Below are 16,766 nucleotides of genomic sequence, written 5' to 3'. Positions count from 1 at the left end.
TTTGCAAATATTTTCTCCCAGTCTGTGGCCTGTCTTTTTATTCTCTTAATAGTGCTTTTCTAAGAAATTTTGAATTGTTTAAAAGTCTGATTTATCAATTTTCATACATGGATTATGCTTTTGGTGTTCTATCTAACAAAATTTTTCCCAGCCCTAGGTTTCCCTTATGTTTCCTTTTTAAAGTTTTATACACTTAGATATATGATCGATTTTGAGTTAATTTTTGTATATAGTGCAAGGTATGAATCAAAGTTCTTTTTGCACATGGATATCCATTCATTCTAGCACCTTGTCAAAAAGACTATTTTTTCTTCCCTTATTGCCTTTGAATCTTTGTTGAAAACTGGTTGTCCATGTACATGGCCTCTGTATTCTGTTTCATTGCTTATCTTGATGTCAGTAACTCTTGATTACTGTACCTTCATAGTAAGTCTTAAAAAAAGCTGTGTTAGCCCTTCAACTTTTTCTTTTCCAAAATAGTTTTGGCTAGGTCCTTTGCATTTTCATATGAATTGTAGCTTATCAATCTCTACAAAAATAGCATGCTGAGATTTTGATTCAGGTTCCATTGACTCTATCTGGGAAGAGATAACAAACAACAAAATTCAGTCTTCCAACCCATGAACATGATATAACCCTCATTTATTTAGGTCTTTGATTTTTCTTAGTAACATTTTGTTTCTTTCAAATGTACAGGTCGTGCACATCATTTGTCAGATTTATTCCTAAGTATTTAATATTTTTATGCAATTTCAAATGCTATTACTTTATTTCAGTTTCTTATTGTTAATTACTAACATATAGAAAAAGAATTGATTATGTACATTGATCTTATATCCACCAATTTAAACCGACTTGTCAGATTTTTTAGTAGATTCTGTCAGATAGTTTACGTAGTCAATCATGTTGTCATCTATAAATAAAAGCTGTTTTATTTCTTTTCCAGTCTGGTCACTTTTTATTTACTTTTCTTTCCTTATTACATTGACTGGCTAGATCCTTCAGTACGATATTATATAGAAAACATGAGTGCAAACATTCTTGCCTTGTTCCAGATTCTTAAGGGGGAAACATTTGCTCCCTGACCATTAAGTATCATGTTAACCGTTGGCTCTTCTTAATGATTTTTATCAGGTTGAGGAAATGCCTTTTTAATCCTAGCTTTCTAAGAGATTTTATCAGGAAAGGATGTTGAATTTTGCCAAATGCCTTTTGATTTAAATTTGATTTCTTGTGTTGTTTCTGTTGTTGCTGTTTTCTAATTAAACTCTTTAAGATAATTATAGATGTACATGTAATTATAAGAAATACTATATAGAGATTTTTATAAATTTTTACACATTTCCTCCCTTGGCAATATCTTGTAAAAGTATAGTACAGTATTACAACCAGTGTAATAGAATAGTGACATTGACACAATCTGCCGATCTGTTCAGTTTTCCTCAGTTTTACTTATATTCTGTTAAAGGCTTTTTCAAGCATTTATTTAAATGATCGTTTGACTTTTTTAGTTTCCTAATGCAATAAATTACATTGACTAGTTTTAGAATTTTAACCAATCTTTTATTTCTTGGATAAACTACTTGATCATGATATATTATCCTTTTTATGTATTGTTGGATTAGAAGTGCTAAAAGTTTGTTTAGAATTTTTGCATCCATGTTCATGAAGGATATTGGTATGTAGTTTTATACTCTTGGAGTGACTTTGTCAACTTTCAATATCAGAGTAATACTGGTCTCATAGGATGAGTTGGGGAAGTATAACCTTCTCTTCAATTTTCTGAAAGAGTTTGTGTAAAACTGGTATTAGTTCTTACTTAAAAGTTTGGTTAAATTTACCAGTACAGCTCTCTGGGCCTGCTGTTTCCTTTAGGGGAAATACTAAACTACAAATTCAATTTTTAAAATGTGTATTGGGCTATTTAGGTTATCTGTTTTTTCTTGAGCAAGTTGTCTACTTCATCTAAGTTATTAAATTTATTGTTATACACTTTATAATATTCCTTTTGTCCTTTTAATATATAATGAATCTGTAGTATCATGACCTCTATCATTCCAAATTTTGGTAATTTGTGTCTTCTTTCTCATTTTCCGTATCTCTCTGGCTAGAGATTTATCAAATTTATTGATTATCTTGAAGCAACTTTTGATTTCTTTTCTTTTTCAGTTTTCTTGTTCATTGATTTCCCCTCTTATCTATATTATTTCCTTTTTTCCCCTGCTTATTCTGTGTTGAGTTTGCTCTGTGTCATCTTGTTTCTTAACGTGGAAGCTGAGGTTATTGATTTGAGACCTTTCTTCTAATATAGGAGTTTAGCATTAAACATTTCCACCTAAGTACTAGAAACTTTCTCAAGGCAGTAAGCGGCGACTGTTGTAGGGCTCACCTTGTTTGTTTTCCATCTCTAAAGGATCATTATCCTTTATCTCCCAATGTCCAATATCTTGAAAACTGTTGTTTCATATATTTTGTTCAATATTTTGATTATTTCTGGAGCATAAATCTGGTTCTTGTTATTCTGTCTCTGGAAGTGGAAGTTCTAGGCTGTAATTTCCTTTTTTTTTTTTTTTTTTTAAATTACAGTGTCTACTAGAACTACAGAATGAAGCTGTGTTCATGTGGACTGCTGAACTGGAAAATATAGCCACTCTCTGCTTTAAGGCTTTGGAAAACTCAAATTATGGAGTACGAGTGGCAGTGTCTAAACTCTTAGGAACAGTCATGGCTACAGCATTGATGCCAAAACAAGCAACAGGTATTGTTGTTTGCCAACCCCTGATCTGGACTGTAACAGATATTTGAAAGTATATGGAATGCTTCCTTCTAAATGAGTTATTACATATAGTCAAGTCACTTTAAGGGATTTAAATTGTTAGGTATCTATGTCTACATTTTTATAAAATCAAAGTACCCAAATGGTATTTTCTCAGTATAGTTAAGACATTTTTTATGATGATAATGTATGAGATAATATATAGCAAGTATGTTGGAAGTATAAGCAAGTAAGGTTTATGAAATGGTTTTGTGTAATGTTTGAGGGACTGGAATCTGGCACTTGATGTGCTTTCTTACTTTAAATCTCTGATGACTAGATCTGCATTTACAGCATAGTAATTTTTTTTTTTTCATTTTTTCTTGACCATGAGTGAGCAGACTCAGGCAGCTTTGATTTTTCATGTGACTTCTGCTCTGCCTCACAGTTTCATGAAGACACTTCAGGGACAGTTGTGTATAGATGTTGAGCATACCCAGCTCTGCTGTTGTCTGCACCCATCTCCATAGAGTAAAAAGAAAATCAGATGTTATAGAGTCAAGTCCTAGGTCTTATGTTTGTTAGCGGTGAAACCCTTGGAGCTTTAGTCTCTTCATCTTTAACGACAACTATTTCAATCTGTGAATTAGATGGCGACGATGATGATGATAGGTAACATTTTATAAAGTGCTAACTATGTGCCAGGCACTGAATTATGTATATAGCAGAATTGTTTTACTTAATCCTCACAAAAACCCCGTGAATTGTAATTACTGTTGTCATTCCTATTTTATATTCAAGGAAGTTGACCTCAGAGAGATGGTGTTCTGCCCAGTGTCTGAGCTGAAATTAAAACCGAAACAGTGAAATTCTAAAGCCTACATACCTAATCATGAGCTTTAGGATTATGTTTGCTGCTATATGTGAAAGGACTTTATAAAATATAAAGCTCTAAACCAGGGATGGCAGGTAGATTGCAGTCCAGTGACATTTTAGTCCATTGGTAACTGTTTTATAGAAAGCGTGGTCCTGATAAAGTTGCTTTATGTCCATCTCATGGGAATGAGGGCTGTCTGTGATCAATATCTCCTATGGGCCTGCATTGCCCTTGTTGTGTTACATGTATCAAGGTTAACATCATTATCAGACTGTGTTGTTACAGATGTATTGAATTGGTTTGAATTTTCTAGTTTCCTCTATTTTTCTTAGTATTTTTGCTTCACATTGAATTTATTTTTACAAGTACATTGTAAGTGTTTACATAATAAGAAAAACTAAACAACCCTATCTCCTTTGTAGTAATTTAGGTCCGCCTAAAAATAATTACTTGAATTATAAAGCTAGATTATTAGGAAATATTAACTAATAGCAAAATAGACTTGCTTATAAATTTACCTTTCTTCCTGAAAGTCATGCGCCAGAATGTGAAGCGAGCAACATTTGATGAAGTCTTAGAGCTCATGGCCACAGGATTTCTGCGTGGGGGGTCAGGGTTCTTGAAGAGCGGCGGAGAGATGTTAAAGGTTGGAGGGTCCGTAAATCGTGAAGTGAGAGTTGGAGTCACACAGGTCTGTAATACATGTCTGTAAAAGAGTCCTGGTCATGTCACTTGTGAAAATTCATGGATGACTCTTATGAAGTAACTACACACAGAGATTTTTAGCATTGTTTGTTTTCTTTCAAAACATTTCTTTTACCAAATGAATGAATTAAATTACAAATTACATGCTTATGTGGAAGGGTAGATACTTAATAATGTGTAAATAAGCTTATGTCCACTATATTTACATAAATATCTAACAAAATTTTCCTATATTTTACTTGTGAGAAAATTAGATATAAAAAATTTAGTTTTAATTGAAATTATATTCAGGTAGCTAGATTGAGGCATTTAATACATTTAAATGTTGTACAATGAGTCTGTAGTTAAAAATACTGGTTAATACTTTGGATTTCTATCAATGATTAATCATCGATGTAATTCTGAAATTAAACCTAACTTGGAATTATAATTTAAAAATAATAATTAACACCAAATAAGTTGTTCTGGTTAAAGATCTAATGATAACGTCTAATAAGATGAAATATTTCTTTGTGATTTTATTAGTCAAAATCACTCCATCTTTTCCTTATTCCTGAAACAACTGTAAAATAGAAGTAACCATTTTTATCTTACAGTTATAAGTAAGTGCTTTGTATCTCTAGGTTAGTATTTATTTAGGATGTTAGGGTTCTTGTATTCTTATAACCTGTTACCTTTTTCATAATCAGGATGAATTCAGTTTTTCTTCCCTCCTGTAACTGCTCTCTGTGTTCTTCATGAAGCTATTGTCTTAAGAACCATTTTTAGTTAAAGGTACTTCTACCAGTAATTCTTATGCTAGAAGTACTACAAAAGTCTCAAGTTTTAAATTTTCTATATTTTAATCTCAAATATACTTTATTTGCATGCCATTTTCAGCTATTTCTGTAGTCAATTTATAATTTCAATTCATCTATATACATTTGTTTGAAGTTTTATCTTTATTTATAGGCATATGTTGTCTTCGTAACAACATTGGGCGGTCAGTGGTTGGAACGTAGCTTTGCTACATTCTTGTCCCATGTACTTGATCTGGTTTCCCATCCTCGGGCGACGCAAACACATGTAGAGGCTGTGTACTCAAGACGATGTGTCTCCTTTATCCTAAGAGCTACGGTGGGCAGTTTGTTAGGCGAAAAAGCCCAGATTGCAGCTGCCAAAGAAATATGCCAAGCTATTGGCAAACAAATGAAAGCAGTAGGTAAGGATTGATGTAATAATGTGTATTGTTGTTGATTACCTTAGTCATTTAGTTCTTTATTATTATTATTAATACATACTCATAGATCTGATTATATTTTTCTGGACTGTTTTAATCATTTTATTGAGAATTCTTATTATTAAAATAATATGTAATTTTAGTGAAATTTTAAAGATTTGGATAGCATGCTTGTAAGATTAGGTTTTCTGTTTTATTTCAAGTACTAATACTAATTTTATAGCTCTCCTGGTATGCAGCAGCACTGGTTTGCTCTCTGTAAGAGATAACCTATTGTGATTTTTGGAGCCTGTTGTTTTATAAACATCTTGTTGTTGGGATTTTTTCCTTCCTCTATAGGCTTAATATGAAGACTCAGAGAACAATCAGGTAGCTATTAGCCCACTATACGATATACTGTAAACCTTCATTAATTCATAAATAAAAGAAATCCTTTTCTGAGAAGTATCAATTTTATAAATTCTTTATTTAACAAATTGTTATTGAGTGCCCGAAATTGCAGAGCAGTAATTCAAGGTTTGAATAATGAGTAAGATAAAGTTCCTGCTTTCATGGAGCTTACAATTCAATTAGAGAACTAAAGCAAGGTAAAATGCAAAGTCTATAAGACAGTTTTGTTTTATCTCTGTTGAGAATATACATTAATTAGGCAAATTATATTGCCTAATAGAGGTCTTTAATAAAGAATTTAATGAATAGATAATAATTAGTAATTTATATTTAGAAAATATAAATTAAATATTTCATAAAATTAATAAAAATAAACTCACAGATAGTTTAGTTATAGTTTTTGTTGTTTATAATAGTTTACTTAGCAAACCATTTTTTAAATGTATAGGGGCTAACTGAAAATTACGAATTGTGAATTAAAGGGTATTTAAATAAATGAGGTATCATTCTTTAGATATGCTAAAATAGTAATCTTTGATTCATAACTTGAAAAATGTTTTTACATTGATTCATTGAAGAAATGTTTGAGTTCCAGAAACACTGTGCCAAATGGTGAGAATAAACTAGAGAACCAGATACAGATAGCACCTGTTTAGGGAGCTTATAGTTTAGTAATCAAAGAAAGAATTCAGAAATATCTGAGAAGTCCAAAAGTATCTAAGAAGAAAAGAGGTATTTAATTAGAGTTCATAATGTGTTAATCTGTTCTTTTATTCTACATTATATATTTTATAGTCTATTAATTCATAATGAATGCAAAAAGGGTAAAGTTTTATTGTCATTTAAAGATTATTAATCTTTAAAGACAAAGATTAGCCAGTTGATTAAAAAAATCCTAAAAGCAGAGTTAAATGTGGTGCTATATATCTAGGATTTGTGGACCAGAATGTATTCTCAATTAGTAATCTGACAAAGGATTTACAGTTGTTTCATATTAAATACATTTTAAATCTAGTGGAAATTAAAAGATAAGAGGAGAGAGCAACAAAGCTAATGGGGATTTTAAGGAACATTCTAGTAAGAAGTTCTAAACCCACTTTCCTTATAGATCCACTTTCTGGTTAGTAATTTGACAACAATACTACCAATATATTGCAGCATTTGAAATAGCATTAATAATTATAAGTAACAGTAATAGCTGCTAACATTTATTGAATGTGTATTGGGAGCAGCATTGCGCTAAGTTCTTTGTATGCATTGACTTTTTAATCATCATAATGCTCTTTTAGAAGGACTTCACTTTCAGCAGATGAGGAACTTGAGACTGAGATAAATCAATTATCTTGCCCATTGTCACATAGCTAACATGACTGGTGGAACTGGGATTTGAACCCAAGTCTTCTTTTTCTAGAGACTATGCTTTTTGTACCCTACAGTTTGTTTCTGCTTACTAAAATTAAGTTTTAACCCTGAAAGCAGACAAAATATCTCAGTATATATTAAAGCATGGTCGGGAAAGCATCAAACAATGTTTAAGTTACTTCAGTGTTAATTACATGTTTCCTGCTGAGAAATTACTACATACAGAATTTTTAACACTCAGACATCAAATGAGATACTATAGGAATATAAATTGTATGGATCAAAAAATTGTATCACAGTTTAATTTGCCCTCATCAAATACATGATTTTGTGTTTCCAGAAGCCGTAGTGAATGATACTAGTGGTGAAAACAAATCCGGGGCCGCAGACATCGCAGCGAGCCAGCACGTGATGGTCTGTGCCCTCCAGGAGCTCGGGAGCCTTGTGCAGAGCCTAAGTGCCACCGCATCTCCTCTTATTCAGGAAGCATCGATAGGTATGATATCCACTTACTTGCTGGAATGTTTTTTCCCTATTTTTAAAAGTCAGGTATGATTGATATTTAATTCCTGGTTAATTGCATATTGTCAAATTAGTTTTCATCATTTATTAAAAAAATTAAAAAGTCGAGTTTTATTTAACTTAAAATTCACCGTGATAGTCAATCTTGAATTAAATAGTGAAATAAAGTTTGGGAGACAAATCAAGTCATAGTAGTTTTGTTTCTAATTGGTTAAAATTTGTCAAATACTTTAATTTTCTATTAACATTTCTATTTTATTGGATAATATCATACTGTGTTTTTGTAGAAAATGTTCCTTTAAAATAATCTACTGTTTATGAGATAATATGTGTTTTTTGGCTAAGTTCTGAAAATATCTATGTATAACCATGATAGTTATGATTTTAATTCTTGTGGTGTACATAGTCTTTTAGCTCATGGAATCATTTGACTTCATTAAGTAGTAATTTTTTGAGTATTTATTTTTTAGGACTTTTGGAGACTGTGACTTCTGTGCTTCTTCATCCAAGTATGGCTGCTCGACTTGCTGCTGCATGGTGTTTGCGCTGTGTGGCTGTGGCATTACCTTTCCAGTTGACACCGTTTCTAGACAGGTGTGCAGAACGCCTCAACAACTTGAAGACTTCACCAGAAGCTGTTAGTGGATACAGTTTTGCAATGGCTGCCTTGTTGGGTGGAGTTCATCAGTGTCCACTGGGCATTCCTCATGCCAAGGGAAAGGTAGGACAGAGATCCTAGAATCATGGGTGCTCTCACGCGGGCTTTAGTCTTTATTGGAACACGATCTGTGTTTAATGTTAAACTATGTGATCAAACGACAACAGTTTTACCATGATTATGTAAAATATAGTGTCCTGCTAATATGGAGTTGACAGATCCTAATAAAAATTTGATAATTCTAACATAGAAGTAATAGATTTTATTTAGGTATAGTATCACTTTATAAGGGGAAAAAACCTTATAATAATTAGAAAGCAGAGCTTTCCTTCAGCTTTTAGAAATGAAAATCGACGCTGCTGTATTCAAAGATGTCAGGAGAATGTGCTATTTCTATATTTAGCATTTTGATATATGAAATAAAAGTTGAATGGTTTTAATCAGTTTTTTTTCTTTCTGCAGTACCTCCCATTATTGTGGTTTTCTTCTCAGGAATATTAAGTGTTTATATAAATATTTACAACTTTACATAGGCAGATTGGGGCTGAATTTTTTACTTTTATTTTTTCTGGAACATTGGGCCCATGTCCATTCATTCCTGTGAGTTCCATAGCTACTACTTGAATCTAGGCTTACATCTCTCTTTGTTATACAATTATCTCCTCACTGATTATCCTTCAAGTCTTTTTCTCTCATCTCTCCCACACCATTTTCATATTTCACATTTGCTCGGCGACACTCAAAGAATAAAATATAACCGCCTCTGTTTGGTAAACTGGTACCTTCATAATTTCCTTTCGTTCTAATTTCCCTCTGCTCTAGTCAAACTAGTCATCTTGCTTTCTTCACATGCTTTTTTCAGCCTCCATGCCGTTGCTCATGTTAATCTCTTACTTTAGAATTTCATCCCCTTTCTTGTTCACCGGTACCAAACTTTTCTATTTGTTTAGAGGCCCAGTTCAAGTTTCATCATGAAATTTCTTCAAAGCTACTCAGTCTATGATAGCCTTTCTGACCACTACTACATCTGTACTACTATTTTGTCATTGAATCATGTGCTGCTGTTACTTCACATTTTTCCTGTGTCTTCCTAAGACCATAGCACCGTAAGATTAGCTTAATGGCAATTACATTATAGGACTTCAATGAGTCTTTGACTATAGGATAATAGTACTGATAATAGTATTGTTAAATGGTTATATGGACCCAGTACTCTTCTGAGTGCTTTGCTACATTAATTTATTTAGTCCTTGCAAGAGTGAAGTAGGTACTCCTGTTATTCCTATTTTGCTGCTACGGGAGCTGAGGCAGGGAGGTTAAGTTGCCCCAGGTCAGAAAGCAGGAAGTGATAGAACTGGGATATGAACCCAGGCAGTCTGGCTCGCTTAACCAGCACGCTGTTCTGGTTTCCTCAGAGTCATCAGTGCAAACGGGATTGAGTGGGTTTTAATTGAGTGGGTCTCTTTAGAAACAAGTTAACAGAAACAAGAAAAAAAGGACAACTTCTGTTATAAGGTACACTAGCTATGTATTTTCTTATTTGATTTCTTTAACTTGTTTAAATTGAAATCCAATTCTAAACTTTTTTTGCAGATGGTGGTTAGTATTGCCGAGGATCTCTTACGAACTGCTGCCCAAAATAGCAGGCTCTCTTTACAGCGCACCCAAGCTGGATGGCTTTTACTGGGAGCACTTATGACTTTAGGTATAACTTATGACTTTTAGATATAATTTAGATATAATTAGGTATATAATATTTGAGTAGGATTTTGTCTTATTTTAAATCTGTTAGTGGACTATAAAGAAAATTTAAAAGTGTTCAAATTCACTTTCTAGACTTTGAATGAGGTTGTAAAATGGTAGAGATATTTTTCTCATCATTTGGTAATAAATTTTTATTTTTGGCAATTTCTACTTAAGCATATTTTATGAGAAAGTTGTCAAGTTCCACCTTTACCATCAGAACAACCATGGTCTAGTTGATTAGTTTAGCGTTAATCAAAAGAGATGAGAGTATGCAGGGCATGTTCCATCCCCAGAGTGAAAGCCAGTGATGTAATTTTAGCAGGGTGATAAAGTCACATTTAAACAGTATTATTGGTGATGTCTTCTTAGGGTTATCCTTATGTGCTTCACTTTCCTAAGTGCTATGACAAATCTAAGATGCAAGCAAAGTATAGCACTGTAAATAGAACAGAAGTATATGTTATTGTGATGGGGTGCATCTACCTTTTAGTTCACACGTTTAGCTTCTACTATAAGAAGTGTGAGTATGTGTGTTTGTGTATGTACAAAATTACTCTCCACTTTAAACATACCTTTTAGAAATTATTTGATCTAGTTTTCTGAAGAAAATAAAAAGTGGTAACTCTTTTCTAGAAATTTATGTTAGGTATGTTAATGATGTGTTAAATGAATTCTTTAGCAATGTATATATAGGTTCCCAGTTCTAAATATACCGCTCCTCCATAAAACTAAATTAACTATATAAATTGCCCCCAAAATGTAGGACTATATATATGTATGTAAGTGGGAGAGGATGTATATGTTTATATATTTATAGAAAAGACGTCATAAAATGTGCCCTAGATATATTTTATCATTGATAATATTTAATTCACCGTTCTGAATATATTTGGGTAATTTATTTTAGATTACTTTTTGTGGTTTTATGTTTATGTGCTAAAAATATTGATACTTTTAAAAAATATTGATACTTTTTAGGAGAATTTTATTATGCTTTGATAGATTGATAGATATATATACTTCACCTACTGAATAATAAATATTTTGAAAATGTTAATACTAGAGATAAATGATAGCCATTGTTAAAGCTTTTGTGGGGCTCTTTGACTTTTGATTGTAATGGATGTTACATGTATATATAGTTTCGTATTCTCATTTTCTCGGTTAGGACCATCGGTTGTTCGTTACCATCTGCCCAAGATGTTATTATTGTGGCGAAATGTTTTCCCTCGTTCTTTAAAGGAATTAGAGGCTGAGAAGGCCCGAGGTGATTCTTTTACCTGGCAGGTAACATTGGAAGGCCGCGCTGGAGCTTTATGTGGTAAGAACTGAAAGACATGTACTTTCAGAATATTATTTTATTACTAAAATATTTGTGAAGTGAAGCAAAATCACTACTTTGGATTTTTATTTTGATATAGAATGGTACATTTATAGACTTAGATTTAGGAAGAAACTTCATAAATAATCTATACCAGTTTGCTAATTTCGTAATAAAATGAAGCTGAGACTCTGAGAAGGAGGGTAGAGTTGATGGTAAAACAGGAGCTAAAACCCAGACCTCTTAATTTGCAGTTACTGCCATCTTCTACCTATCACAGGAGCACTGGATTACCACATTAAAAAAAACCCACTGGAGATTTAAAGGAAAAAGAAACTCAGGATTACTGAGTTTACACTTAGTCTTTTCCATATGGATAAACAGCTTCTATCATTATCAAATCTGCAAATGATACATTTTTCAGACGTCAGCATTACAAAAATTATAAATAAAGTTCTTTTGCTCAGGAGTCAGCAATTTACAGGAAAGGCTCAAATTTTATTTCATTTGGGAACCAGATGACCCTGGTTTTTTTGTTTGTTTGTTTTTGGTTTGTCTCAGAGTGTAAAGTGCTTCTTTTTCCAAACTGAAAGTGACGTACACTTACCTATGAGGACAATAGGGCAAGGTGTCAGTTTTGTTCCTACACATCTAATAGCTGTTTTTTTCTTAGCTCTGTTGCTAAAGAGCCAAAACAGATATTCCTTCTCAGTGGGCCATTGTGTCCACCCTTGGTTCTGTCTTGAAACTGCTTTGAATTCATGTGGGGTCATAGACCTCTGAATTCCCTCTCATGAAATCTCCCTAACAGATATCTTTCCTCCCTCCATTTCTGCTGTCCACCCTTCTTCTAGCCTTTTTTATTGATTTGTCTCTATAATTGCAATTGGTTCTTCTTTAGGTATGAACCTTAATTAAGAATTGTAGGTATCTTTATATAATTTTATAAATTTATTGATCCTCACAAAATGGGTCCAAATCTTTCCTTTTTAAAATTTATCTAGCAATGAGGAGTTTTGTTGCACATTGTCCTGAACTTCTAACTGAAGATGTGATTAGAAAATTGATGACCCCTATTGAATGTGCCATGACCATGATGTCACAGTAAGTAAGCAATTGTGACAAGTTAACACCCAATTTTATATATTTATAATGGTCACATTTGGTATTTCCCTATAGTATCATATGGGAAACATAAAACTTTATTTTTGTAAAGTGACTTTTTAAATTAGAGTAATAGTATATTTTAAAATAAAATTGTTTTTTATAATGTTCTGTTACTAACAGTAAAGGTCAAAAATAAACTAAAATGAAAATGTACATTGCTGAAAAAGTGTTTATAAGTAATACTTACATCTTGATATTTTAGCATTCCATCTGTGATTAAAGCCCATGGAGCTCATCTGAAAGCGAGCGCTGCAATGGTTCGTTTAAGACTTTATGATATCTTGGCTTTGTTGCCTCCAAAAACTTATGAAGGTAAATAAAATTTGTAATATCTAATAAAAATTATTCAATGTACCTTTTTAGTATTTTTTAAAAATTAATTAATTTATTTTGATTAGTTTCAAGTATACAGTACATTGATTAGACATCTGTATAGTTCATAAAATGATCACCCTATTTGCTCCCTCCTTACCCTGGCCCTCCACCTGGCAAACGTATTAATGCTAACTGCATTCCCTATGCTGTGCTCCCCATCCCTGTGACCATCCATCAGCTACTAATTTGCACTTATTTAACCCTTCACCCCATTCTCGCAGCCCCCTAACTCCCCTTCCCTCTGTCCATCACCAAATTGTCCACTATATTTGTAAGTCTGTTTTTGATTAGTTTGTTCTTTTTGTTCCTTAGATTCCGCATATAGGTGAAATCATATGGTATTTATCTTTCTCTGTCTGACTTATTTCACTCAGCATAATAACCTCTAGGTCCATCCATGTTGTTGCAAATGATAGCATTTCATTTTTTTTAATGGCTGAGCAATATTCCATTGTATATATGAACCATACTAAACAGTGTTCTAGGGTTCTAATCACGGCTTTCCCACTAACATATGCAAAGGAAAGCAACCATTTTCTTTTCTTCTTACAGAGTAGCTAGCACCTACTGAGCACTTACTGTGTTCTAGGCTCCTTTCTAAACTCTCTACATGTATTCACATCTTTGACTCTAACCTCAACCTTATGAAGCTATTAGCTCTAGCGTGTAATGAAGAATCTTGGGTACATAGAGGTAATATTACGTGCCTAATTTGAGAGCTGGTAAGTGATAGAGCTTGGATTCAAACCCAGCTGGTTCATTTTTAAAGTCTATGTTTTTATTAACTATTGTAAACTGCTCATGCATATTATAATATAGCCAATAATTTAGGAATCTGGAGGGAGAACAGTAATATACTTTGCAGAAATGAAATATTGTCAAATAATGTGAAAGTAAGTCATTGATTTGTTTCCAGTTCAACCATGCTCAAGAATTTTGATATATTCTAGTTCAGTGTTTGTGTATTATTGGGTAATTAATAATAAATAATAGTTATATCATATTTCATATATTTAAAAGGTCTTTTCTCTATTTGACTTTTGTGGTTACTTTAAATAATTTGGGCTAAAAGGCACAATACAGTAAAAAAAGGAAGGACCATAATTGTTTATTTAAAAAAGCATTAAAATATTTCAATTATTTAAAAAAAGGAAACAGGAACTTAATTATTTTATTTCTGTTGAAAATGATGCTGCTCTTTGTGGGCAATGATTGTAATTTTCATAAAGATTATTCTTTGTAATCTGATCTGAAGTTCTGTTTTTTAGGATCTTTCAATGCACTTCTTAGAGAACTGGTAGCAGAATTCACTTTGACTGACAATTCGGCCAATACAACTACTTCACTCCTCAGATCGCTCTGTCATTATGATGATAGTGTTCTTCTTGGTTCCTGGCTTCAAGAAACTGATCATAAGTCAATTGAAGACCAGGTAGTAAACCATACAGGAGAATGACATACTTGCTTAATTGAAAACAATGGTACTATTACACACTGTCATTTAAAAATAAAATATTATAGACTAAGGTTAAATTTTCATTGAGACATTTAAAGATGGCTTCCTGGTGGTAGATAAAAAGTGAAAAAGGTAAATAGCAATAGTTAGAATTTGGTAAGTTGCCTTTATTCAGTGTTCTTTGTATTTATATACCCTGTGATGCCTGTGGTAAAGATCAGTTTTAGCTGTTTTTTTGTTTATTAGTGCTTTGTTTTAGTTTGTTTTCTGACATTTGGAAGAATGGGAGTTAATAGGTTGAAGATTTAAAAACTTTTTGCCCCTGAATCAATATTTCTTATGTACTTTTAAAAAAGTTACTAGAGCCTTTTTTAAAGTAATTTGTGTGGGTTTAAGTTATTCTCGATACTGTTTTGCCTACATCTTTTAGGGTAGGTAGTGTAAAAATATTTTAAAATGAATAGTCCTTTTCTTAAAATTATGAGGTGTTATACTGATAGCTTTTTTAATGGTGAAATTATATTTCACCTATTTAAAAATTTTCAGATTCAAGCATTCTGTTCTTTATGTTTTCTCCTTCCTCCCCTATTCTTCTTCATGTCTAGTACTTAGTGAGTTTCTAAAAGTAGATTTTGAATGATTTTTATGTCATTCTTTCGCAGCTCCAGCCAAACAGTGCATCTGGAAGCGGGGCTCTTGAACATGATCCATCTTCCATTTATTTACGAATACCTGCTGGAGAAGCTGTGCCTGGGCCTCTCCCTCTTGGGGTCTCAGTCATTGATGCTTCCGTGGCTCTTTTTGGTGTAGTGTTCCCTCATGTTTCTTATAAACACCGGTTAGTATGAAGTTAATCAGGTAATTTTATATGAATTATATTCAAACAGTAGATTTTTCCATCCCAGTTAATTACTACTTAAACAATAGGCTCATAAATTTAATAACAATGACATATACATGTTTAAAAAAATTGAATGCAAATTCCACATAATTTAAAACTATATTTAAGATTTGGCCCTGTGTATAAGCATCTAGTGTCTATTGGATTGTGGACTATGGCTTACACTATAAAATTTTCATTCTAATAGTTTATTATTTCTGCATAGTACCTTTTTGCTAAAAGTTTTCTAATTAAATGAAATATATTTTATAAGGAAAAAATTATAATAAGCTTATTGAAAATGTTATGTACTTGATGTTAGAGATAGGCAAACGATGTTTAACAGTGCTCTTGGTGATCATGTGTGTCTTCTTATGTGTGTGCTTGAAAGCAGTGTAAATTATGCCCTACTTCCTCACGTGTAGACATGGATCTGTGTCAGAGCAAGTGCAGAAGTTGTCACCTTTAGCCCGTAGTAACTCTAACTGCAGTTCGTACTAGAGGCTAGGTGATTTCTTCCTATGTGGTTTTCAAAGAATGCCTTGGCCTGAGACCCATGTCCTATTATAAATCAGGCTTAAATCCTTATAGTGACCGTAGGGAGATTTTGATTTCCTGCTTCAGCTCATAGTTATCTTAGAACTACATCCAACCTCTCTATTTTCCTTTGCCCTACCCATTTCTTTTCAGAAAAATCTGAAATGCTTTCATTCTCTTTTATTAGAATAGTTTCAAATGCCTGTGATTTTTATTGTTAACTCTCATTTAAAAAAATCGAAATAATAAAAAAAAATGATTCACTTCTTTTTACATTTAAAAAAATGCTCAAAGCTATATCTTTTTCTTTAAAAAAAAAAATCTTGATTAGATTTCAAGGAAAGGACATGAGGCACTATTTTCTTGTGTGAGAGTATTTTTTTTTATTTTGGAACAATGTTTTTATTCTGATTATAAAAGCATCGCATTGGAGAAAATCTAGAGCTTACAGAAAAGAATAAAGAAGCCAAACCTAATCTCACAATCCAGAGATAATCTTTGTTAATATAATATTTCACCTTTTTTTGCATGAGTATGCATGTGTATATATGATATTATAATGTAAAAACATTTTGATTGTTTTTATTTTATTTTTTATTTATTTTTTATGGTTGTGCGAGAATATTTTTTAGAAAGAAAAGAATTATGCCCCCCCTTTTTATTTCCAATTTAAAGTATCCAGATGCATCATTAATGATGATTATTCTATTGAAGAAACTTTAAGCACCTGCTGCTAATGCCAGGCACTTTGTTGGACTCTGGTGTTCATATTAGAGGCCACTGAAGTTATGACTTT

At 32.4% G+C, this 16,766-nt stretch overlaps 1 protein-coding gene across 4 annotated transcripts in view; it reads left to right on the top strand.

Moving 5' to 3' along the window:
• The window catches only part of HEATR5B (HEAT repeat containing 5B), a 73,581-nt gene that overhangs the window by 10,184 nt on the left and 46,631 nt on the right, over nucleotides 1-16,766 (top strand). For all 4 annotated transcript variants that reach the window (XM_016162504.2, XM_016162507.2, XM_016162505.2 and 1 more), the window contains exons 6-16: nucleotides 2,587-2,758; nucleotides 4,166-4,323; nucleotides 5,289-5,538; nucleotides 7,649-7,804; nucleotides 8,301-8,551; nucleotides 10,082-10,193; nucleotides 11,403-11,555; nucleotides 12,560-12,659; nucleotides 12,925-13,034; nucleotides 14,366-14,529; nucleotides 15,216-15,391. In XM_016162504.2, the coding sequence (XP_016017990.1) occupies nucleotides 2,587-2,758; nucleotides 4,166-4,323; nucleotides 5,289-5,538; nucleotides 7,649-7,804; nucleotides 8,301-8,551; nucleotides 10,082-10,193; nucleotides 11,403-11,555; nucleotides 12,560-12,659; nucleotides 12,925-13,034; nucleotides 14,366-14,529; nucleotides 15,216-15,391 (1,802 nt within the window). The remainder of the gene's footprint in view (nucleotides 1-2,586; nucleotides 2,759-4,165; nucleotides 4,324-5,288; nucleotides 5,539-7,648; nucleotides 7,805-8,300; nucleotides 8,552-10,081; nucleotides 10,194-11,402; nucleotides 11,556-12,559; nucleotides 12,660-12,924; nucleotides 13,035-14,365; nucleotides 14,530-15,215; nucleotides 15,392-16,766) is intronic.

The sequence above is a fragment of the Rousettus aegyptiacus genome, unplaced genomic scaffold (assembly GCF_014176215.1).
Source record: "Rousettus aegyptiacus isolate mRouAeg1 unplaced genomic scaffold, mRouAeg1.p scaffold_m13_p_7, whole genome shotgun sequence".
In the NCBI taxonomy this organism is placed as follows: domain Eukaryota; kingdom Metazoa; phylum Chordata; class Mammalia; order Chiroptera; family Pteropodidae; genus Rousettus; species Rousettus aegyptiacus.
This window is presented reverse-complemented; position numbering and strand designations above follow the sequence as displayed.